Source organism: Chanodichthys erythropterus, chromosome 24 (assembly GCF_024489055.1).
Source record: "Chanodichthys erythropterus isolate Z2021 chromosome 24, ASM2448905v1, whole genome shotgun sequence".
Lineage (NCBI taxonomy): Eukaryota > Metazoa > Chordata > Actinopteri > Cypriniformes > Xenocyprididae > Chanodichthys > Chanodichthys erythropterus.
The window spans coordinates 11321141-11345978 of record NC_090244.1 but is presented as its reverse complement, the minus strand read 5'-3'; the positions used below and the strand labels follow the sequence as shown (position 1 = coordinate 11345978).

The 24838-nt window shown below is 36.3% G+C and overlaps 2 protein-coding genes across 2 annotated transcripts in view; one reads left to right on the top strand and one right to left on the bottom strand.

Annotated features, from left to right (window-relative positions):
• zgc:101566 (Transmembrane protein 263-B-like) overlaps positions 1–7691 on the top strand; it is a 43960-nt gene extending 36269 nt beyond the window's left edge. Inside the window, exon 3 of the mRNA XM_067380192.1 lies at positions 5818–7691. Coding sequence (XP_067236293.1) covers positions 5818–6098 — 281 coding nt within the window. The 3' untranslated portion in view covers positions 6099–7691. The remainder of the gene's footprint in view (positions 1–5817) is intronic.
• Positions 7692–18291: 10600 nt separating this feature from the next.
• Positions 18292–19554, bottom strand: chst1 (carbohydrate (keratan sulfate Gal-6) sulfotransferase 1). The gene has a single exon (XM_067380393.1). The coding sequence runs from the start codon at positions 19552–19554 to the stop codon at positions 18292–18294; it is 1263 nt and encodes a 420-aa protein (XP_067236494.1).
• Between the last annotated feature and the right edge of the window lie 5284 nt (positions 19555–24838).

Here is a 24838-nt window from a genome sequence, read left to right as displayed (position 1 = left end):
GATTAAAACTAACGAATTACACTAAAGGTTGGAATTGAATGTGTTCCTTACAACTTGTTAAATAAACCTAATCCATGGATATTGACATGCAGCCAGGAATCATGTTTTCTGACATTTATGTGCCTGATTTCGACGGCGGGGAAATACATAAAGCAAATCTGCATGTGAATATTTTTTTTCTTAACTACAATATCGGTAGGTTTAAATCCGCGTAATCACATATATCAATGTTATATCATCGTATTGTCCAGCCCTAAAACATATAGTTTTATAGTATAGTTTTTGTCCATGTTGTTTATCGAAAAACACCCAATTATGCAGAATATAAGATGGAAAATATTTAATTGATGAGTTGTCAACATAATATATAACAATACAATATATATGGTATGATTTTACCTGAACAGTTTTACACATAAAATGATAACTGCAAATCCATTTTTCTCTGCCTGGAGTCCAGCTGTTTCTGAGAATTGCAGTGATCCATTTGCTTCTTTTTTCTGTTGCTTTCTGCAGTTTTTAAATGTTTACCTCAGGTTTTGCGTCAAAGCTATTTGTACAGTCAATCACAAAGCTCTTCCCATTTTGGATGTGTTTTGTGTGTTTTTCAAGGCATTCACTCTGAAAACCAATGCTGCCGCTCAGTCTTTTGGCACTCAGTTGGCGTGACCGCAGTCGTAACGGTCGACGGTGATGTCACGTGCATACCTCGCGCTTCTCCGGCTACGCGTCAGTTTACTTTAAGAGATTACGCTGACATTTAGCGCTTGGGTTTTATACAGTCTGTGGTTTAAACCAAAAAAAAACCCCACGAATCTTGGATGTAAATAAATAATGAAATAAATATCCATACAGTGTTTTTGAGAATCGATACAGTATCTCCAAACATAATATCGCGATATTCATGTGTATCGATATTTTCTTACACCCCTAATGACAAGTAATACGAACAGTAAATAATTGTTCCTTCCTCCACAAACACTCTCTCTCCCCCTCTTCAATCAGATCCTACCAGCTGTTTTATCCCATCCTTTTAGGTCAGTAATCAGTTAAGCCAGATTAGGATGAGGTCTTTCCCTCCCTAAAATCGTTCATGATGTACACATGTGTTTGTTGTTGTCTGTGTGAATAATATGCAGCATATAATGTTTAATGTTTAACAGAATGGAGGTTTGTGACATACATTGTTTGCACGTTATTTGCATGTTGTGAGTTACTTATCGTTTGCACTGTTATTTGGCTGCCATAATCTATTCTGTGCTGGATTGACATTTCCAGAACTTCTTTGTATTGCAAATAACACATTGTCACACTATGCTATTGATGACTCTGTTATTTGCATGCAGTGTCCAAATTGTAGGCTAATATTTATTTTACATTTGTTACCCAAGTACCCATGAGCACATAATATTGTATTTATATTCAGTTAGTTCAATGGGACTTCTAATACACGACATGGTAGTTTATTTTTGACTGGTTATCTGCAGTCTTATTGTAGTTCTGGCACTGATTTCAACTGAATGATAATGGCTGTCAATAACAAAGTTGTTTCAGATGCCTGCATGAATCTCACAATCAGTGGCCTCATTTATTGTAGGGCTGCACGATTAATCGCATGCTATTCTCACGCGCATTTCGTCAGTAAAGCCGGTTCCCTGATTACCGCTAAATCGCCATCACCTGCTTTCAAATGGAGCGTCATTTAATAGACAGAGCCGTAGTTCACAGACAAGCCACGCAATATCGCGTTCATTATCGCAGGCGATTCATCTGTTACAATTACATTTAACTTGAAATTATCATATAACCTCAATGTAAACTATTTCACTAGTTTAAACGACATGTTAATAGCATGGTATAGCTCTTGCTGAATGAGCATAGAAATATAACTTGCTCCCAAACCAAGCCGCATATACCACTTGTCACCATGATGGTAACTCTCCAGGAACCCACATTAACTCTTCTGAATTAGCATAACAAAACATTAATCACTACTAAATCTCCCACTTAACAATAATATTGCACCAAAAAACATTATATAACACTTAATTTTAGAAATAGAAAAAAAAAAAGTTTCAGTTAACCTTTTAGTTTATATGAAAAGAAATATGTTCATAAAACGTAAAACAATGAAACATTTTAGTTTACTTAAAATATATCAGTTCTGTGAACTTGAAAGAAAAAGAAAGCGCTAAATACTCATAACTCATTTGACTGAACTAATTTGTTTAATTTATGTTTGTCCTACTCAAACCAATACATTTTTTTGAGTGTTAGGGATTACAGTAGGTCTACTTATTATCCTGAGAGAAACACTACCCAAAATCATTGGTCTATGCTTCTTTCATTGAAAAATAATGTATGAAAATGTAAATTCAGAAATAATCTCATTCCTTTTTTGAAACATGCCTCACTACTTTGCTCACTCAGGCTTTAATGTGAATTGGAAGATTTCTGAAAGTGCCGCAATGCTTTGAGGTTTGGTAGCGTGGAAAGTGTAATTACATCTCCCCAGGCCCAGATGACTAGAGTGAGTCTTAATTGAATGTGTGAATGGGAATCTGGAGGAGCGAGTTTTGTATTCACCAATATTGTCGCTGATCGCTGTTTTACCACCATCATCGGTGAACACCTCAACTGGTTTTATCATCTTATTGTCTATAACAATTTGGTTATTTTGTTAAAAACAGAAATAAATCAAATAAAAATTCTGGTTCTGCATATCAGTTATCGGACACTCAAAATGTGTCATAAACATCAGTCGATCCCTATTCTAAACTGAACGTAGAGACATGGTGTTAGTAGGTTTGTAGGCATGTTTCATACATATTAATGAATTTCGACATTTGCAAGATGCCGTTAGGCAAGGAAAGCAGGCTTTAGTTAAATCTGTTCATCTTCTCTGGTCGCATTTCTCACGAATGTTTCACATCAAGGCCGGTTTTGTTTATCTCAGCGTGTCTGTTGTTGTTTATGCGCATGCACATCTGCGCACGTATGAACTACGTGTGGGCCGACCTTGACTGCTCCATGAAGTTTTCCCTCCGCCATCCCACAGGACTCATCTGAAGATGCGCTGCTTGTCATTCACACGGCTTCTCCGTGGCACATCGATTCACCGGGGAGCTCATCGTGCAACCCAGACACGCGGTCCTTGACAGTATTGATTGAATGTAAAAGATATAATTTCTGTTCACAGTCCGCAGAGTATTGTGGGGTGTGTAAATGCCAGTTGTCCAGTGGAAGGAAAAGTCTTTTCTTTTTTTTTTTCTTGTATTCTGCCAGAGGAACAACAGAGGGGAGAGATGATGCCATTTGGAGTGTGTGTGTGTGTGTGTGTGTGTGTGTGTGTGTGTGTGTGTGTGTGTGTGTGTGTGTGTGTGTGTGTGTGTGTGTGTGTGTGTGTGTGTGTGTGTTTCAGACCACATCTGCTCAGTGTATTACTCAGTGTCAGGTCTGTAGATGTGAGTTGATTTCACAATGCTGCCCTGAAGCTTTAAGTCTCACATAACCATCACAAAGAGGAAAATAAACAATAATTGCATAACTACTATTATTTTTCGGTGAGTGTCCTGAAACACTTGATTTCAAAATCATGGCTTTAGGAACCAAAAAATTGCATAGAGATAATAATTATATTTGGCCTGGACTGATTCGTAAAAGGTGTTTTGTTGGCAACAGAAAGAACCGGTAATGGCAAATGGAGCTGGATTTGAATACAATAGTCTTTCACATAGCCATACATTGTTCTTTGGTTTCTGGTTGGCTACAAGATGGTTGCTTAGTGGGCCAAGTCAAAAAAAGAAAGAAAAAAAAAACGTCCCTATATATGGCTTAGGATCTTCCTTCAATGCAAGTTATTGGAGTGTTTTCCCCATATAAATAATAATAATATTGTATAAATTATAATCATTACATTTTCCAAAGTGGATATCATGTTTTATTGTTGTTGTTGTTGTTATTTACTACTTATTGTGTTTTTGCATATCAATTATTGGACACTTAAATTTGGCATGAAACAGAACTTGCGCTAGTCTTTTCTTCCTTATTGTGATGTATAAGTAAAATGTACTTGATTTTGTCTATCAGGAATCAGGGAAAGAAATTGGTTGGTTGTTGTTTGCTATTGGTCGATCTCATGTGAGTGACAGGTTGTCCCCTCCTCGTACCAGTAAACATGTCATCAGAGAAGAATTGTGAATTTTGATTTCTTGAACTTTAAACATCAAAATAGAGACAATACTGGTCAATCTTTACTCTTACTTAATATTTTGGCGTTATGTAATTATTTGTCTTTTTACTTAACCCTTTAACTGGTTTTTTTTTTTTTTTTTTAGACAAGAAAATGCACTATCCAAACTTAAATGGTTGTAGTTCAAGAATACTTTGGAGTATAGACATAAGGCTGGTCTTGTTTTAAAGATGAAATTTAGATTATTGGCAGATTATTGTAGATGTGAAATAACTTATGTAAGTGAAACAGAAAATAAAAAAAAAGTTATAGAATTTTAAGTTTATGAAAATGTAAAATTGTAATTTTTTATATAAAATATATATATTACAAAACAAGTTTTACTCTAAAGGAAAAATCAAGGAAATCAAAGCCACAAATCTGAACAAGTTGTGTTCCAAATTTCAGGTTGATATCTCAAAAAATGAGCTTTCAGTAAGATTTTGTTTGGGCGCAGTACCACACTTTTTCACTAGATGACAACCAAGCGCCATTACTGACCATATAAAGGTGCCTCCATTTCCATATATGGTTTGAGTGATCTGAACCATATATTTCCATTATTTTCATACAATTTATGAAGTAGACATCCTATATAGAAGTAGTATGGGAAGTTTGGCAGAATTTGATATGAATTCAGCCTCTAATAAACATATAAATAACATGCATGTGGGTTATAGATCACCGCCACAATCATAAATGTATTTTTTTTTTTTTTATATTAAAAACATTTTCAGACCTTTTTCTCTCAAAAAAATGAATGGATGTTATCTTTTGAACTCTAGGCATGAAAACAAATGTTTTATATAATATATATAAAACATTTGTTTTATATGTAATATATATATAAACAACGAAAAAAACAGCTGGCTGACCCTGGAGGGGTGGGGAAAAGGTTCCAACGTCTGCCCACAGGTTGAAAAACTCCTGTCCTACATCATACGCTGGAACTCGACTCTCGTAAACGCGTGGATGGACATTATTGAAATGATTATAGTGATTATAGTCTATAAAGTTATAAATATGGATATTTTTCTTAGAAAAACACATCGCTTCGCATCAGAAAGCCTTTATTAACCCCCTGGAGTCGTACGGATTACTTCTATGATGGATGGATGCGTTTTTTTGGGGTTTCAAAATCTCCGTTACTATTCACTCCCATTATAAAGCTTGGAAGAGCCATAATATTTTTAATATAACGCTAATTGTGTTTGACAGAAAGAAGAAAGTCATATACACCTAGAATGGCTTGAGGGCAAGTAAATTATGGGATAATTTTCTTTTTTGGGGTGAACTAACTCTTTAAGTGAAATTTTACAGAAATGGTAGGCATCATGTTTGAGATGAATATTAATAATAATTATTTTATAATATTTAATTGTATTAATAACATTATTATTAATATTATTTTAAAATACCATAATTTTTTAAATGTAATTTTACATTTATAATTATTTTTATTATTTATGTAATATAAAATACTATATAGTTTATATACTTTAATTTTAATATCATTAAAATAAAAATTTTTAACACTTTAAACAATTTTAAATTCACTTCTGCTAATTAAATCGAATGTTTTTCAGACTTGGAGAAAGACCACCCTAAGAATGAAGCAGGCGTGGTGTGGAGAGTGACAGGCGGGCTGTTCAACTTCACCAAAGGAGCGGTGGGTGCCACCCTCGGAGGAGTGGCCTGGGTAGGCAGCAAGAGCTTCGAGCTGACCAAGACGGCTGTGACGAGCGTTCCTGCAGCTGGAGTGGGATTGGTCAAAGGCGGTGTCTCCGTGGTAACGGGAGGGGTCGGGGCAGTGGGGTCTGCAGTGGCCGGTAAAGTTACACCAAAGAAAAAAGACAAGTCAGATTAGACTGGCTGACTCGCTCCCACCCTTTGTTCGGTTCGGTGTGTCAGTGGATGTCTGGGTGGTGTGTTCTCACTTTCAAGGGGGTTGGAAAGCAGGTGGCAGGTTCATTTAGCCCATGGGAAAATTACTGTTTTGCATTGATTCACCAAATACAATCCTACCTAAGTTAATATGGTATATAAACACACTTCTACCAACATTAGAAAGCGGAGGTACATGAGATAATTGGGATCTTATGCCTTTTTTTGCTTATATGTTTGTGTGTATTTTGACTATTGGCTGAATTTTTTGGTCTGTATTATTAATGCTGGGAAGATCAAATGGCAATACATATTCTTTAACTGCTTAATGAAACCGGCTCCATTACAAAGGAAATGCTAATATGGCAGCAGTTTTACTTTTGGTAATATCAGTTAAAACAGTCCTTGTGTACACATAATTGGCCCTAATGAGGAATTTCTCTATAAAACATCCCTAAAAAAGTACACTTCACAGAAGTATTCCTTGAGTATGTGGATCTTGTTTCAAGCCCGTCTTTAAACGAAATAATGTGAGATCTGTGAAAGTATTATTTAATGAATTGAGCAAATGTGACACTAAGTGACCCTGATCATCTGATAATGTGGGGTTTAGACTACATACTCTCAAACCTTCTTCGATTTAGTGTCGGAAATCATGTAGTTTCTTTGATACCGATTTCAAAGTAGTATAAAGATCTGCTGTTTTCACAGTCAGCTGTTTTATTATCATCACATTCTCATTTACGGCAGCCCTGGTAAGTGTAGAAATCTCTGAACGGCAGTTCGCACATCATTGGCGTAGATTACATTAATGGTGAGTCTCCAGTGTAAACACTCCATTTTGTAAGACAATGTTTAAGCCGTTGAAATTTAATCTGTCTCCAGGAAACCAGAGCCTGGAGTTAAGAAAAGAAATTATTCGCATCTAAAAAAGGATGCAGGGAAACAGAAACTACACCGCATTGTCTTCAGTCCATTTAAAAAGGCTTTTTAGCAAGTCCGCTTCGTTTTCTCTTTGCGAAGCATCACTTGTAGTTCTCAATTGAGATTATGTTTTATTGGCCGTACATGTGCCTGAATGTCTTGGGAGTTATAAAAGCTCACTGTGGAGTGTTTAGTGTTTCAGAACAGTGCAAAATAACCACAGATGTATTTCCTGCGACCCTTTTACAGCTGTTTACATCATAGAACCAGCACAATTGAAAATGTGCAAGTTGAGTATTTGTTCATACGTTTTTGTCTTTTCTTCCCCCTCTACTGCTTAAATGTTTGTCTCCTTTTTTATTTATGTAAAAACAACATATGGCATATTATTATATTGTTGCGATGCATGCTTGAAGCTCTAGTTCTCTGTACAACATGCTGTTAATTGTGAGTATGTATCTCAGTTGTTGTTTTTTTTCTCTCATGTTTCTTTGTTTTTGCTATCTACACACTTTCTGTTAGGTACCCATGTCTTGAAGATGCTGTTACTATAAACTGGACTTTTAAGACCAAGTAGATTTTGTCTATAATAGAACTATTTTTGCTAAATTGATGCTGTATTCTACAAATAAAGCATTCTGTATTTTAGAAATGCATGAGTTCTTTGTATTTTTTTTGTTGTTGTTGCTTTTTATTTGATGCATTTCACTTATTTACCATCGAAAGAATATGAGCAAAGGGAAGAATTACTATCCTGCAATGATCTGGTGCTGGAATAGGTGGAGATATTTTAATACCATTGATCTATTATTCATTTTAGCTTTAATCATTTATGTAACACTGAATGCAGTAATATGCACTCATAGTCTAGATCTGGATTACATAAGCAGTTTATAAAAGTGACCACATGGTAAAATCCACATTTTTTTAATGCTGACAGGTAAACTTTTAAACAGAAAAGATAGGGTTTTTCATCATAAAATGGTTACATGTTTTTTGAAAAAGCACTATTCAGTAGAGTTTGCATTAGATGTCAAGTGTCCAGTATGGGCAGAACCAGGAGCTTGTTCTTTTCAAGCCATACTGAATCAGCACAAAAATTTATTGAGCCAGTCAGGGGTTTTATCTTCAAAAACAATTGCATGGCTCAACAACATCATTGTTCCACAATATTAACCAAGGACATTAGTGATTTTAGTATCAAGTAGTAAATGCACCATAAAAGGGCAAGTTGTTTTGTGGCTTTTTAACCTCACACCGTGTCGTAACCAGGCGAAACACAATAAAGCGATAAAAGCTAGCTGTGAAGGTCGAAAGGCATTCGTTTTTGTCCTAACCCACAGCCAGTGCTGATTTTTTTGGGGCTCCTTGTAATGTATATTGCTTTAGGCCTCGTCTTAAGGGGCCAGACGCACTACACTTTTCATTCCATTGACTTCCATTCATACTCATGCAAATTCAAGGAAATTCAAGCTCGTTTCACATGGAGACGTGTGACAATTAGAAGATTGATACATCACGTGACCTCTTGGCTGAATTAAAAGAAATTTAGTAGAGCGTATATTTTTACATTTTGATATGTATTCTGAATTATGTTTTTAAAAATGGATGCAGCAGATTTTAACGTCATATTTCCGACCGTTGCCGTGTTTGTAAAAAATTGCGTGCTCAGCCTAGTGTGGGCGTGGCCAATTATATATTGCTTTTTTTTTATATAGATGTTTCTGTTAATTACATTATCTTTTTAGTAGACTATCCCTGTTTATTCTATCTTGTTTGAAAATGTATTATATTGCCTTGCTCCACTTTAAGTTTGTTATCATGTCCTTTTAAATGATTATTATGATATATGTATCCCCTGTAATGTTCAATAAAAAAATAAAAAAAGTCTAGTGTGGCCGCTGCTTTAGTTCCGTTCATGGACCTCTGCTAACCAGCTGAGGATCTGAATCAGGTGTTTTAAATAAAGACAACATATATATACCAAATGTGCAGTGCTCCCCAGGACCAGGATTGAAAACTACTGTCCTAACCAGCCATGGCCGCAAAAACTTACCATTGATTTAATTATGTGATGATGACATAAAAGAATCGCTGTATAGGTTCTACTAGCTGGTGCGTCCACAGCGGACGCGAATGAAGCGGTAAGCGCGAGTGATTTACATGTTAAGTCAATGCAAAGACGCGAATTGACATCCTGCGGCGCGAATTGAGCGATTCGGGCGTTTGACGGAGCTTGCTCTAGTAGTGACGTGACGTAGCGAGCTGAGGCACAAATTCGAAACAACAACGGAGGACAAAATCATCGTCGCTGTACATCATACATTTATAGAAACAAAAATAAAAAGGATCGTGTTTGAAAGAAAGTGAGTGAGGAGGTCGGACAATCTGATTAGTTGTAAATAAACGGTCTTTACTCAATTTGAGCTATATATATATATATATATATATATATCTGACATGGGGACTTGTGACTTGGACTCGAGTCGACTCGAGTCGCTATTTGTATGACTTGTGACTTGACTTGACAAAAGATAAAATACTTGAGACTTGACTCGGACTTGGAAGTTAAAGACGCGGGACTTGACTTGACTTGAGACACGATGACTTGAATGACTTGAGTGTTAAATCACATCATATTTTCAGTTTGAATATAAAATACATATACTGCATACAGGCATACACCGGCAGTGCTCTCTCTTCTCTCCAACAGCGAGTTCACGCACACCGCAGTTGAACACAGACACACTCACTCAGAGTAACTTACCGGTCCGGTTGAAGGGTTTTTGTTATGATATGAAATGTTAATATCAATATTATAAAACGAAGTGACGCAGCGACATCTCTGCATCGGGACCCCTCTCTCGTTACGCTGTTCATGCTTTTGCCGCCACATTCAAACTGGCGCAGCGCTTACTTACATCAATTTATTAAACAAGAAGAGGACATTCGTCTGGCAGGCAAAAGCGAAAAAGAAAGCATGAAGATTAAACAAAGAGCGCCGTTTTTCTCCAAATATTATCATGATTACAAAAGTGATATTGATTTTATTCAGCGTACTACGGTGGCCGAGAGAGCTCAACGCGCTGCAAATGAGAAAACATCTTCATCAGTTTGACAACACACGCGCTGCAAACTCCACAACACTTACAAATAGTGAAACGCGCTGCAAATAAAGAAAACTCCACATGTTTTCTTTATTTGCAGCGCGTGTGTTGTCAAACTGATGAAGATGTTTTCTTTATTTGCAGCGCGTTTCACTATTTGTAAGTGTTGTGGAGTTTGCAGCGCGTGTGTTGTCAAACTGATGAAGATGTTTCCTTAATTTCAGCGCGTTGAGCTCTCTCGGCCACCGTAGCGTACAGTTTAATGAACAAGAACTTAATATCAAGGGACTTACATTTTAGACACCAAATCGCTTGTTTCACTCTATTTCACCAACGAAAATAAGTCCACATAATTGTTTTGCGTCTCTGAGCAACACTTCCTGAATGATTCAGCCGTTTAAATGAATCGGTTGAATCTCAATGATTCACTCATTAACAGTGATTCGCTGCCACCTGGAGGGTTTTTACATTTGAAGTGTCTTAATTTTTTTTTATATAATTTCAAATAACAGTAGGCTATTTAACGTTTTTTAACATTAAAACATTTTTATGCATCTGTAACTCCTCTTGACCGATTAACTTTAATAAATCTTAATCTACTCTATAATTTATAAATTAGATTACAATTTCTGTACCTGAAAATCTCCTGTTTAAACCTACATGAAAAACTTGAAAAGCACCATTTATTTAATTTATATGTTTGTTCTGTTGTATTTATTTGTGCTATTACTCGTAATTTGATTATTTGTTACTCTTTTATTACTTACTGTTTATTTGTCTAACAACATTTATAATATAAATTAATCTATTAGCTTTTGGTGTCATAACCCTATTTATTTAGGTTTAATGTAACAAAGACAACGGAAACAATAAATATGCTTATAGGCCCATTTTCTTGTCTTTTACTTTTATAAATTTTTTTGTTGTGGGGCCAGTAAAAATTTGAGCCACTGGCCCGACCGAGCCAGTGGAAAAAAATCCTTAGCGTTGAGCTAAGGATTGAGCCCTGCCTAGTTTATCCAGCTCGCATTAATATAAATAAATATCAATACATTTATTTAGTTGACATTATTTAATTAGTAAAATTTGTTGACGAATTTTGTAAATTAAAAACAATTTGTTCCGTTATGTGTTTTGACTGTGTTATATGTTGTATAATTACGTCACTAGGTAACAAAGATATTTTAACTATAAAATCTTTTAGAAGGGCCTCATTTATGAATTTTGCCTGGGGCCCCCACTTAGTGTCGGTGCGCCTCTGCAGCTGATATTACAACTTTAGCACATTTGTCAGCTAAACATTCATTCAGTGTTTCCCAGTGACCCTGTGCCACCACCATTTCATCATAAACCGAAAATTTAAAACAGGCCTACAAAGCTTAAATGGTCTCTAAGTTGTATTTTAACAACGAACTAAAATCGAAACCATGATATGCCAAATAAAGTGCCAAATAATGTACATTTTCAGAACAACAATACTACAACAAAAGCTCCTTTCATGTCAGTAAAGCTGTTGTGAGAGAGAGAGGAGAAATGTAACAAAGTTTAATGTTGTAATGTAAACTGTGTTTGAGAGAGAGAGAGAGAGAGGGAGGTGTTCAGAGAGGAGTCTGTTAGATGTTAAGCTGTTATTTGTTTTATGGACTCAATGTTGAAAATTTCAAACATTTCAAACACTGTTGGCAGAAGTGAAAAATAAAGAATTTTATGAAGTTACAATTTTGTTTATTGATTCCATGATGTATTTTACTGAACATGAGTATTTACAATGCAAATCCAAATTATTTTAATTTACTGACAGTTACTTATATCTTGTCTTTTCACTTTATTAAGATCAGATTCTGCAGGTAAAATTATAATAATAAGGTGACTTGACTTGGACTTGACTTGACCTACTACAGGACTTGACTTGACTTGACATAGCTTGTGACTTGACTTGACTTGCCCAAGAAAAAAATACTTGGGACTTACTTGAGACTTGAAGGTTAAGACTTGAGACTTACTTGAGACTTGTGACTTGGTCCCATCTCTGATATACATATTAAAACTAAAAGCCAACTAAAGACGACTAATTGAGCTTATTCGCTGTAATTTACACTTATTTCCCCACTGACAAGTTGTGTTTATTCAGAGGAAGTGTGCAGAAAGCAGTGGGAGAGTCTGGGACACATAAAGGAGCGGGAGTTGGTCTGTTGTGAAGGGATTTTCACGCGCGAATGAAGCGAGTAAACTCAAAATATTCAAGCGTCCATCTACGCGCGAATAGCGCGATTTATTAACTTGTGTCAACAAGAGAATTGCCTACAGTTGCCAGACATTTCGCTTAAATAAACTGCTTATTCATATCATTTCAACTTTATTGTCTGAAATAAAAATGAATGGGCTCACGACAGTGTTGCCAAGTACAAGAATTGGGCTACTTTAACACTGTTGCCAAATTATTCAATATATTTTACGGGTTATCATAGTTAACTAAACCTAAAACCATAAAAAACTTAATTACTTGAAATAAACTTTAACTGAAATAAAAAATAAATATATAAAATGTAACTTATTTTATTTCATCTAGTTTCCAAGCTTTAGCTTAACCTGATGTACTACTATAACTAAAACAGAAATAAAAAACTATAGACATTTAAAAGCAAAAACTGAATTGAAATGGCAAGTACTGAACTGAGCTCTCTTTCGTGTCTCTTTGCACTTGAACGGTCAAAAACTGTCCGCTTTGACAAGTAAAGTATAGTTGGTTGTCTTAAGTGAACATAAGTTTGGAGAATATCAGATGTATATCAGTGTATCGCAATTGTGTATTGTTAGAGATATGCTTACTTAATGCATTACAGTTTACCTAAGTTAGATTCTAGTCAACTAAATCTACTGTAGATTTAGTCGACTAAAACTAGACTAAAACAATTTTCGATGATTAAAATATGACTAAAACTAAATGCCATTTTAGTCAAAAGAATCAAAATCAAAATTTGCTGTCAAAATGAACACTGGTTGAAACGACCCCAAATACCATGATATTTAGCTCCTGGAATGCGAATTTACCAGGGGAACCCCTCCAAAAATGCAGATTTTGCCCCCCCTGGAATGCGATTTTTACCGGGTGACTGTGCTAGTTTTGAAAAAACTAAATAACGACTTATTTAGTGATGTCTGATTTCAAAACACTGCTTCAGGAAGCATCGGAGCACAAATGAATCAGTGTGAATCATGATTCAGATCGCGTGTCAAACTGCCAACGGCTGAAATCACGTGACTTTGGCGCTCCGAAGAGCAGATTCGATACACTGATTCATTTGTGCTCTGATGCTTCATGAAGCATTGTTTTGAAATCAGCCATCACTAAATAAGTCATTATTTTGTTTTTTTGGCGCTCCAAAAATATTCTCGTCGCTTTATAATATTAATATTGAACCACTGTACTGGCATGAACCGATTTAAATATGTTTTTTTTAGAGAGAGGAAGTGTCCATTGCTCCCTATGAAGGCCTCACTGAGCCATCGGATTTCAACTAAAATATCTTAATTTGCGTTCCGAAGATTAACGAAGGTCTTACAGGTGTGGAACGGCATGAGAGTGAGTAATTAATGACAGAATTTTCATTTTTGGGTGAACTAACCCTTTAAACTGACAAGCGACTGACAGAGAATCTGCCAGAAGAACAGTTTCTGAGGTAAGACTTTTTTCTAATGACATAAATATATCAGTAGCTTATAAAAGTTTGAAAATAACATCTGAGAGTAATGTCTTGATAACATTTAGGTGTAGGCCTAGATTACCAACAACAGGGAAGGCGAGAAAAGAGTAGGCTAATATGCTGATATTCAGACACTGAATCACCCTTGAAATAATTTGAATATAGAATTGTGAATTATTATGTAGATAGAGAACAGTGGAATCTTACAATCCTACCCCTCACTTATTGTCTCATTAATAAGGCATTAGGCTATAAAATTGAACGCCGTAATAATATTCCTAAAACATAGCAAGTTAAAAATCATTTTCATCTATTGAGCCAAAACGAATCAAAAACAAAAAATATATATATGTAATACAGTTTATTATTATTTGTTTAATTCAGGATTCAATAAAGGCAATGCTAGCATTATAAGCTACCTTACAATTAAAATAGTAACATTTCTTGCATTACAAGATTTATTTTTAATAAAATCATTGTGCATCACGATTTGGAGGAAGGGGGGGTCTTGTTTGTCATGAAAATCATATGTCACAAAATATTATTTGTCCTAACATATAGGCTTCTGATATAAAACTATATTAATAAAATAAATATATAATAAATAGTGGAATGTTCTGATAGATATTTTCAAATAATGTATACAGTAATGGGTCCAAATAACTCTCGGGTGATACAGGGCATACCACGGCTAGAGAAAGCAATGACTTTGATTCTTGTTCCTAAATATATTTGCATCTTAATCACAATAAGATATTTCAATGGTTTTCTCAATCACAATAAGTGGTTTAAATGAAAGGCAGCAGGTTCAGTGAGGAGCATGATAAATCGCTATCCTCTGAAGAGCGCTTTAAGTTCAACAAAGCATCTGCTGCTGTTCATGTATATAATCTCAGAATGCCAGAATCTGCTTCTTGACATTTGGGGACAGGAGACCTCTGTTGTGGGCTGAAAGTCGTACCATTGGACATCTCTGGGGCCCTCCCATTCTCTCATGAATTTGCTCTCTAATCATGTGTTGAGAAAAATAGCTTCCTCAGCATAGTACAGACAAATTTAAGTGGGTAATTTACACAAGAGTATCTGCTTTTAAGTAGCCCTAACACCCTTGTTTTAAAACTTTAGTTTCTAGCTAGCATATTTTTAGCTGATCTGTCTACTGGTGCTGCCAAATTATTGGTGGCTTTTTTGGCAAAGGATCATGCAAGATGGCTCACAGAGCCAATTACTAGTGCACTTTTGTAAGTTTGATGGAAAAAAGTTAAAAGTTCACCAAACAAATGGCTTAAATGTGGATAGAAAATTGTGATACTTACAAAACTCATGTCCCAACATAAGCCAAGAAAGTGTGTGTTTGTGTAAGTGCCGTAAAAATTCTCAAATTTGACTGAATTACAAATGCCACATTGAATCTTTATAGTTTTGCTCTTTTATTGACAGGGATGACTGGAAATGATGAGGGAAAATGGGACTGGCAGATAACCAAAAAATTTGAACTAATATTCCCTGCATTAGCACCACTGATCTATGTGTCAGAGCCCATGCACTAACAAAAAGTTTATGGTTTCAACTTAATATCAAATATAGCATTATGACTATATTTCTGGCATTACTAGCTATCACTGGCTTGGGAGTAGTAATTATCCACCTTACGCACATAATTTCCATGATATTATTTAAAGCTTACATAATTGATAATCGCACTGCTGTACTGGTTCAACTGCTTTGTAAACATTAAGGTTGATTAACTAGTACTTCCTCCATTTCAAGGTACATCTTTAGAGCACAATCTTTAGTTTAGTAGCTCCACTTGAATACATAAGCTAAGTACTTTGAGCACAGAAGCTTCGTTATGAGTTTAATGAGCATCGCCTCACTTGCAGTTACGAGTGTATTGCGTATACTTTTATATGCTGTATTGTCCTGTTTACTGTAGTCTTCATCAGTCTTATGTATACTAGCTGCAGAGAATGACAAAATTACTAAAGTATACATGATTAGCATTTTTTTTTCAAACCACAAGGGGGGGCCATTTCTCCTGCATACCTTAAAAGATTTTAAAAAATCATTTTTGGGTGAACTAACCCTTTAAAGTCATACAAGGTACCATTGTTTAGTCTGACAATGGTACCTGGTATTACATTAAAGGGTTAGTTCACCCAAAAATTAAAATTCTGTCATTTATTACTCATGTCGTTCCACACCCGTAAGATCTTCGGAACACAAATTAAGATATTTTTGATAAAATCCAATGGCTCAGTGAGGCCTCCGTAGATAATTAACACTTTCAATGCCCAGAAAGGTACTAAGGACATATTTAAAACAGTTCATCTGACTACAGTGGTTCAACCTTAATGTTATGAAGCGACGAGAATACTTTTTTGGCGCCAAAAAACAAAATAACGACTTTATTCAACAATATCTAATGATGGGCGATTTCAAAACTGCTTCATGAAGCTTCGAAGCTTTACGAATCTTTTGTTTCGAATCAGTGGTTCGGAGTGTGTATCAAACTGCCACGTTTAATTCATGTGTTCAGATGCACAAGTCACGTGAACTATTGAAATTTCGAAACGTTTCGAAGCGCCTATGACGTAACGAAGCCTTGTTTACTGATATCACTTGACTTTTGCAGATTGATATGCGCTCCGATCCACTGATTCGAAACAAAAGATTCGTAAAGCTTCGAAGCTTCATGAAGCAGTTTTGAAATCGCCCATCATTAGATATTGTTGAATAAAGTCGTTATTTTGTTTTTTGGCGCCAAAAAAGTATTCTCGTCGCTTCATAACATTAAGGTTGAACCACTGTAGTCAGATGAACTGTTTTAAATATGTCTTTAGTACCTTTCTGGGCATTGAAAGTGTTAATCATCTTGCTGTCAATGGAGGCCTCACTGAGCCATCGGATTTTATCAATGTACCATTGATTTTATTTTATCCCACTATATATTTTATACCACTATTTTATTTTATCTTAATTTGTGTTCCAAAGATGAACGAAGATCTTACAGGTGTGGAACAACATGAAGGTGAGTAATTAATGACAGAAATTTCATTTTTGGGTGAACTAACCCTTTAATGTCTATGGTGCATGACTGTGGAGCATGTATATCTGATGACAATCTCGTGGAATGAAAGATAATTCATCCTCGCACACTCTTAATGCTCTCTAATGCCTCTGACATAATTCTAAAATTGGAGATTGGACATTAATATTCCCCATTATAACTGAACGAGGGTTAGCAATTGAGACAATCATGAGATTTAAAAAAATACTTCTGGTTTAATAACCTGAATGTGAATCCAGATTATCTAGATTACGTAAAATCCATGAAGGATTAAAACAAATTAAGGTCATTGTGACAACCAAGAAAGAGTCATGTACATGTGTACAACTGTCTTTTAAGTTGAAAAAGCTGAGCAACAACAAATAAGCTGTTCATCTATAAATGAAAAAAGTGGTTTTGCAAGTGATTACATCTTATTTATGCTTCTCTACATTTATTAAGGTTTCAAAAATAGCAAAAGTCTCTTTCACATACATTGAGCCAAACATTTTTTCCATGTCCACTAAATACAAATCTATATGCACTGAATCAATGAAAATTAGTGATATGATAATGAGGACAGCCACTAAAGAATGAATCATTTCATGCATTTCATATGAAAATCTCTAAAATACATTAAACTACCAAATTGTCCACTCTAAAAACTTGGATTGCATTGGACTTTTCTGAAGTAGTATCATGGCATTTAGCAAAATATAACAAAAACCTTCATATCATTGTGATGTAACAGCAATAATTGGTTTTTACAATATATTTGTAAGTCATATTAACCACCTAAAGCAAGCAAACTGAAGTGCATTATTTTGCTTTAGATTTTTTTTTTTTTTTTTTTTTTTTTTTACCCGGATACAGCACCAATGTATTATGCATTCTAAAAGCAAACCAAACACAAGCTTAAACCCCAAAAACTCTGTGGCAGACAAGACTTTACACTGAGAAACAACCTGAGAAATAGTCTGACTGTGACATTCACAATTTTATTGCACGGCTGTTATTATACATGACAGCATTTCAGTCCCATATTAAAGAATGTTTTTCTTGAGAATAGTCTGGGTTCTTTGACCAACAAAATCTTCACATTCACTGTTGTCAAAGCAATGACCAGCATACAGAATTTCTTTGTCAATAGTGTGGTACTCTGCTCTAATATATAAATAATGAACATTACTATCTCAATGCAATCGCTGCAATCAAGGTGAAGTTGAGATCTCTTTACAGCTAAGTGTTTTGGTTCTTGTGCTGTTCAGAAAATCATAGGGTGACTGCGAGGGAGTCTCCGAAGTAAAAAAGGTTCATAGTGCAAATGTCAATCACATTAAGGCAAGAATATAAATGTAGAAAAATAGTTGTGCGTGCACATGATTACCTTTGTTACAAAAAAGGTATGAAGGTTTTGTCCTCAATGAGAGAGAGCGACATGTTTTTCAGCTCCTCGGGGGAGTTGACAGCTTTGTAGCCGAGCTCATCTAAAATGTGCTGACAAACAGTTTGTGTGTAATCAACTATGTCATGAGACAATTTCAACCTCCAGCTCTCTGCGTTGGCCGCCGAGTCCCTCAACGTGCCGTACTTATGCTTTGCTGACACGTCGTTATTGCCTCTCGTGTTGTTATGTATCCAGTCCACCACACTTTTTTCCAAAGAAAGACCAAGGAATTCATAAACCTCCTTGGTTTTTTGGAGCGGATTCCTGGCTAGGTCCTCGTATCTCACCAGCATGTACCGTCCTCGAAGCCACGGCGGCCGGCTTAAGCCTGTGGACACTGAGTTCAGAAAGTCATCACACACTGTTGTGAGCTGAGTCAAATCCAAGTTGTAGGGTTTCCGGCCTGTGGCTCTCCAGATCCGCCATAGGCGGTAAGTGTCCCGAAAGGTTTCAATCCTCGAAGATAGTATTCCACGCGGGTCCCTCACCAGCTGGATAACTTTCAGATTAAGCCGAGGGTCCTCAATCAGTGCCTTAAGATCGTTGACCTCTGGAATACGCACTGTTTTAATGGCCACGTGGCGTCTTTCCCGACACGATTCGGTAGCTAGGGTCAAGTTAAGGGAGGCACACTTTCGAACACAATCCCCCTCTTCTATATTGCCATCATTGGGGCTGAAGGCATCACAGACCGGCATAGAGCAGAGGGCTTTGCTGGCTCCTCGTCGAAAGAGTTTATCCGTGGTATGGTTTGCCGGCTGCGGTTTGATGTAACTCTCTAAGAAATACAAGTCGCAGTTGTACAAGCTTCTAAGAAGGTCACGACTGGCTCCCAGCATCACTCTGCGCTCAACAGCGTATCTGCTGGGAGAAAGGTGAGGGATTAAGGTCGTTTGGACATGATAGAGTGGTTCAAAAAGATAAAACACATCTGAGTGCTGGTTGAACAACTGTCCAACGAAAGAGGAGCCGCTACGGGTGGTCGCCAAGATGAGGATGTGAGTCTTCCTGGAGGAATTGTAATTAAAATAGGGGTACTCATCACACATCCGATCGAAGGACTCCACATCCTGTCCCAAGCCACAGTTCAAAGGGTTAGGAACAGGACACATATGAAAAGGCTTGGCTGTGAAAGTCCTGATTGCTGTGTATTGGATCGCGATGGACACCAATGCAAGCAGAATCACAGCCTTCCAGGAACATTGCATGGCTGGGTAACTTCATTTAGATGATGCAGTCCGATTTGATCCTATCGACAAGAATGCAGCTGGAAAAAAAAAGACCTCGCAGTGAGTTCAAAAACAAACAGAAAGTAAGGCATAAAGATATATACCATTTAAATACAGTTTAAACGTATAACCAGCTCTGAAATAATAACAAACATTAAACATTGAGAATTATAAGTCAATATCAAAAGCAAAAAAACAACTTTAAATCTAAACTTGATCTAAACCTTCATTTCAAGCAGTCAAAGACAAATGTACCTTCAAAATATATTATATTACATTCTTAACTACGCTTCACAATGCAAGCCTTAAGCAGTCGTTTATTGCAATATGACACTTTGATAAAGTACTTCACGTTTTAATGCATCCAAACTCCTACAACTAAACGGCTTCCTACAGGCTTTTACACAAGCCTGAGGTATTTAGTTTTTCCCTTGGGGAAATCAGCAAAGCTTCAGCAAACCAGCATCTAGAATGCAGGCAGGTTACAAAATCAGTTCTTTTCAGAAACTGGCACCAGTTCAGGCACCTGTAGAGAGATGCATTAATTGCAGCCCCTCACAATGCCATATGCATGCTTATTATGATAGGTTTGAAAGGCAGCCGTCGACGACAGCGCGCGTCGAGTTCTGATTTACCGCAGTGCAACACAACTCGGTATTCAGTTGGAAATAAAAAAAAATAGCAGATCCGATCTGACTGTCGACTATGTAAAACGGTGACCAACTTATCCCTTATTCCAGCGCGAACATTTCTAGGCTCGAAAATATCGTGAAATAATTAAATACTTCGATATACTTGCCTCATATAAAGCTGTACGAGAACATGACGAAAATTTAAACAAAAGAAAAAAATCACCATATGCCGCGATGGCTTTGCGTAGTCGTCCCGTAACGCCCGTCATAGACGTTTCATCGCTTTAATTCATGTGTTCAGATGTCGAGGGGTTCCTTGCTCCCTAAAAACCGATGAAAAGGTCGTATATCCTCAAGCAGCTCCATTCATGCTCTGGGTAAAACATTCAAAGACGGGCTCCGTGGAGAGACAACGGATGAATAAGGTATTGATGCGCATCCTCAGACATCTCTCTGTGACTAAACGCGAAACACCGGACGGATATTTCGTTCGTTTGTCGTGAGGAGAAGACTGAAGAGAGGTGTGACTGCCAGTCGGTCCCAGATTAAGTAAAACGTAGACAGCCCTATGCGAATATTCATCCCCTTCCCTCAGTTGACAAAGGCTGAGGAGAGAAAAAAAACAGCACGGGGGGAGGCAGATTTGGTTCACTATACGCGTCCTCCCTCAGAACATGTCTGTGCTCGATGCTAAAGCCTTTGAACATGGAGTTAGTTTGGATGAAGTAAACTGGTGGCATCTAGAAATTTTTTTTATAGGCTATATATATGTCTTGAGTAATGTCTTTTATTTCTTTCTTTTATATTTTTTTCTTGTTGTGAATCTTAATCTTCTCTCAGTGAATTCTAGATCCTTTTTATGCCTTATGTTACGATTTTCCCTGTACATGTTATTGATTTCTTTGAGTGTATTTTTCCTTCAGACTTGATCTCAAGATGTATACCGTTATCAAAGTGCATCTGTTTTCATCTCCACTGCCATGAAATAATGCAAGATCTGCTATATTACAAGAACATGGTGATCTATTCGGATCTGCATCCTTAAATTGTTGCAAAAGAAGTTTAATAGATACTTTCCCTAGCCCATTCCTGCAGCACAGCATCTAAAATGGTTAGTTTCAGAAGACTTTCTTACTTCTCTTTTCTTTCTGCAGATGTCTTCTTACTCAATCTTCATATTAGATAATAATTTGGATTTTATTTTAAACTAATTAATGAGATAGATTTTTTTATTTGTTTACAATTTCAATTTCATTTGATATATATATATATATATATATATATATATATATATATCTATATATATATATATATATATATATATATATATATATATATATATATATATATATATTTTTTTTTTTTTTTTTTTTTTTTAAGGAATATGTGAGGACAGACATGGCCAGCTGGTGGATTTCAGTACTGACTGACTGACTGAAGGGCTAAAAATAATTATGTAATGGCACAGCATGTGTAGAAAAATAGTGTTTTTCCACATTGTGAGGGTGTGTAACTTCCTCACACCTCAATTTATACATACAATTAAGTTTTGTCCTCCATATGATCCTATGTTGGTTTTAATTAGTGCTTGTTTTGGTTGAATAAGCCTTTCACTGATAGCTATATTCATAGGGCAGCATCCCAAAATAGATTCCTTTTCTCACCCTTTTATTGTTCCAAACCTGCATTTTTTAAATTGAAAACGAAGCAGAATATACATACAATGAAAGTGAATGGGAACTATCAAGTTGCAAAAATTACAAAACGTACAACAAACATTCTGGAACAGACCATATGACTCATGCACTATATTGTAAGTCTTCTGAAGCCATGCGATAGCTTTGTGTGAGGAATAGACCAAAATTTACATTGTTACATGCTGAAACTCTTGCTCTTTTGCCGTAGCTTTAAAATCTAATTTTGTGTTATTATTTGGCAAATCTGATGATGCAGAGCATCATTGCATCTTAATGCGTCATGTTTGAGCGTATCAACATTATTGAGATTTGAGAGCTGCAAAGGAGGGAAATTGTGTTATTCACACAAAGCCAGAGATGGTGCAATATTTGTCTCATGATTTGGTTCGATATGTGATTCACGATTTAATATCATTTGGATTTAATATAAAAACACTTAAAGTTGCAATGAAATCAAAGTAGAGAAAAAAACTTTTCTTCGGTATTGTTACATCAGAGTGTAACAAATTATCGGAAAAAGGGAAAAAAAATAGGTTGTGGACTTGGTTCAGTTGTTAGAAATGCAAATTAAAATTTCTCATTAGAATGAAGTTCTCATTTCTTTATAACAAAAGATCACAAACAAATAAACCTTCAAAAATAATTGGCTACATTCAGGCTGATCAGGTGAAGGACAAGCTATGACTGAATAAAATATTTACTAGCCAAGTTATTTTGGTTACTTTGGTTTTGTTGACAAATTACACTTGATAAAAAGGGTTGTTCAGATGCTCTTCAGTAATATACAGTACCAGGTTCATTTCAGATTGGACACCATAAAAAAATGACTCATTTCATGTCTACTTACAATTTAAAACTTGACAAAACTTTTGAGTTCATTTGGACCAAAAAATCTGCACTCCTCCATTCTTCACATCATCTGCTGTGTTTTTCCCTTTTTATCCTTTCACCTGAAGCCAGACATTGGCATTTGGAATGGGGCTTTTCCCCCAGTTCAACGTCTTGCAATCTCAGAAGCTGCCAAATGTTAGATTATGGTTGGCTTTTTGCGAAATCAGTTTTATCTTTGTGTGCTCAATGCAACCCCAATTTCAATCAGTGTGTGTACTCAAGCATTTGAAAACGTCGGCCTGCATATCAGCAAGGCATAAAGTGTGCAGTACTGGGGTGAAGATGGGTGTGTGTCCCCTTTATCCACCCTGCTGAGAGCTGGTAATAAGCTTTCAAACGCAAATGATCCTCCCCGCTCTGTCCACCGAACACTGCACTGCATCAACGATTCGGCAGTTATTTTCTAGTGCTCTGAATTTACGGATCCTCTATGACAACCGTGTCCAGAGAAATGAGGAAACCCAAAGCATGAAACGTGATTTCAATATGCGATTGTACTGTGCAAGAGGCAGACGAAGCGAAACCAGAATAGACTTACGACAAACTCTGAAAGACCTCTAACACTCTGACTTGGTTTAATGGACTAGCAGGAAGGCCCATAGTTAAATGTTTTATTTGTACATAATTTCTTATCACATTCTATTCTTGCTGAAATGCAGGCCGACGTTTTCAAATGCTTGAGTACACAAACTCATCTTTGATCACCAAAATGACATATTTAAACGTTTTCTTCATGCCTTAAAATAGCTTGAATGTAACTTTACACCCTTGCCTATTTATTTAATATACGTGGATCAATGAATATTCAAATTAGTCTCGCCTCCACTTGCTCACGCCAGCTCAGAGATCCACTTGGTCAACATACTGAGGTAAACGCTGCACAATGGCATCGGACACATAACGGTAAATAATATGATTAGCCTTTTGCTTGACTAGCTATGTTATCAAATAGCTAATAATGTGTTGCTCAAACCATGTTCCCGTTCACCATGTCAGAGTCAGATAGCTGCCTTTTAACAATCAGTATCCTTACAAATGCTTTGAACAACTCAGAACATCAGTGGAGAAAGGCATATAGTTCATCATAACATCGTAATATACATCATACACCCGCCATATTGCTAAATCTACCTGATTTTTCGTATCAACAGAAAAATACACCGGGATAACCTGGCTTCTCTCGAGACTCCCCTTCTATAGTCGAACTGGGGTGTGTTTCGTTGGTGAGCCATGGTCGTAAGTCCCATTGAACTCTATTGGTAACGACGGAACTTGCGACCATAGTTCGCTTTGGGAAACGCACCCCAGATTGGTTACAAGGTAGTTTGTGACGTCACAGACACCAGCGATTTCAAACCATGGTTTTCACTGCAGTTTTAAAGAGAAAAAATACTCAGCAATGGTGTTGACATAGGAATTTGCACGTTTTGTCTTAAAGTATATTAAAAACACCACATAGACATTAAAAACCCATCAAAAACTTGATTTTCACCATAGGGGGTATTTAACAGATTTTAAAGGAACTATTTTTAGAACATTCTAATGATCTAAAGAACCCTTTTCCACTAAAAAAAACTATTGACCGCCAGAGAAACGTGCGCACAGCCATCTTTGAATTGAACGTCCGTTTTCGCGGTAGCGCTTTATATTTCTATGGCATCACTGACAAAGATTAATTAGCTGGTGAAGTGGATTTACGTATTGTAGAGCTAACAAAAGTTATCATGAGCATTGTAATGTTTAAAGCGGATGTCTTAACAAATATCAGTAGACCGGGAAGATTTTAAAACGAACAGTTCATTCATAAATACGTAAGATCGCTGTGGAAATACAAAACGAAAGTCAAACGACAACGAGCGCAGCGATGAAAAAGGGCGGGGCTTCATAAGGTCTATAGACCCCTTAATCGTCTACGTCACTGTGATGTCACCGCTCTAGCTGGAGGCAAAACATAAAACTCATAGCAGGCGCGCTAAAAGTTTGAGGTTTTGACTTTAAAATGTCGTTTTGTTGTGTTTTTGGCTGCCAGAATATAAGGAACAG

What these genes read in the sequence shown, in the direction of transcription:
- chst1 (XM_067380393.1), bottom strand. Translation starts at nt 19,554, where the DNA reads ATGCAATGTTCCTGGAAGGCTGTGATTCTGCTTGCATTGGTGTCCATC.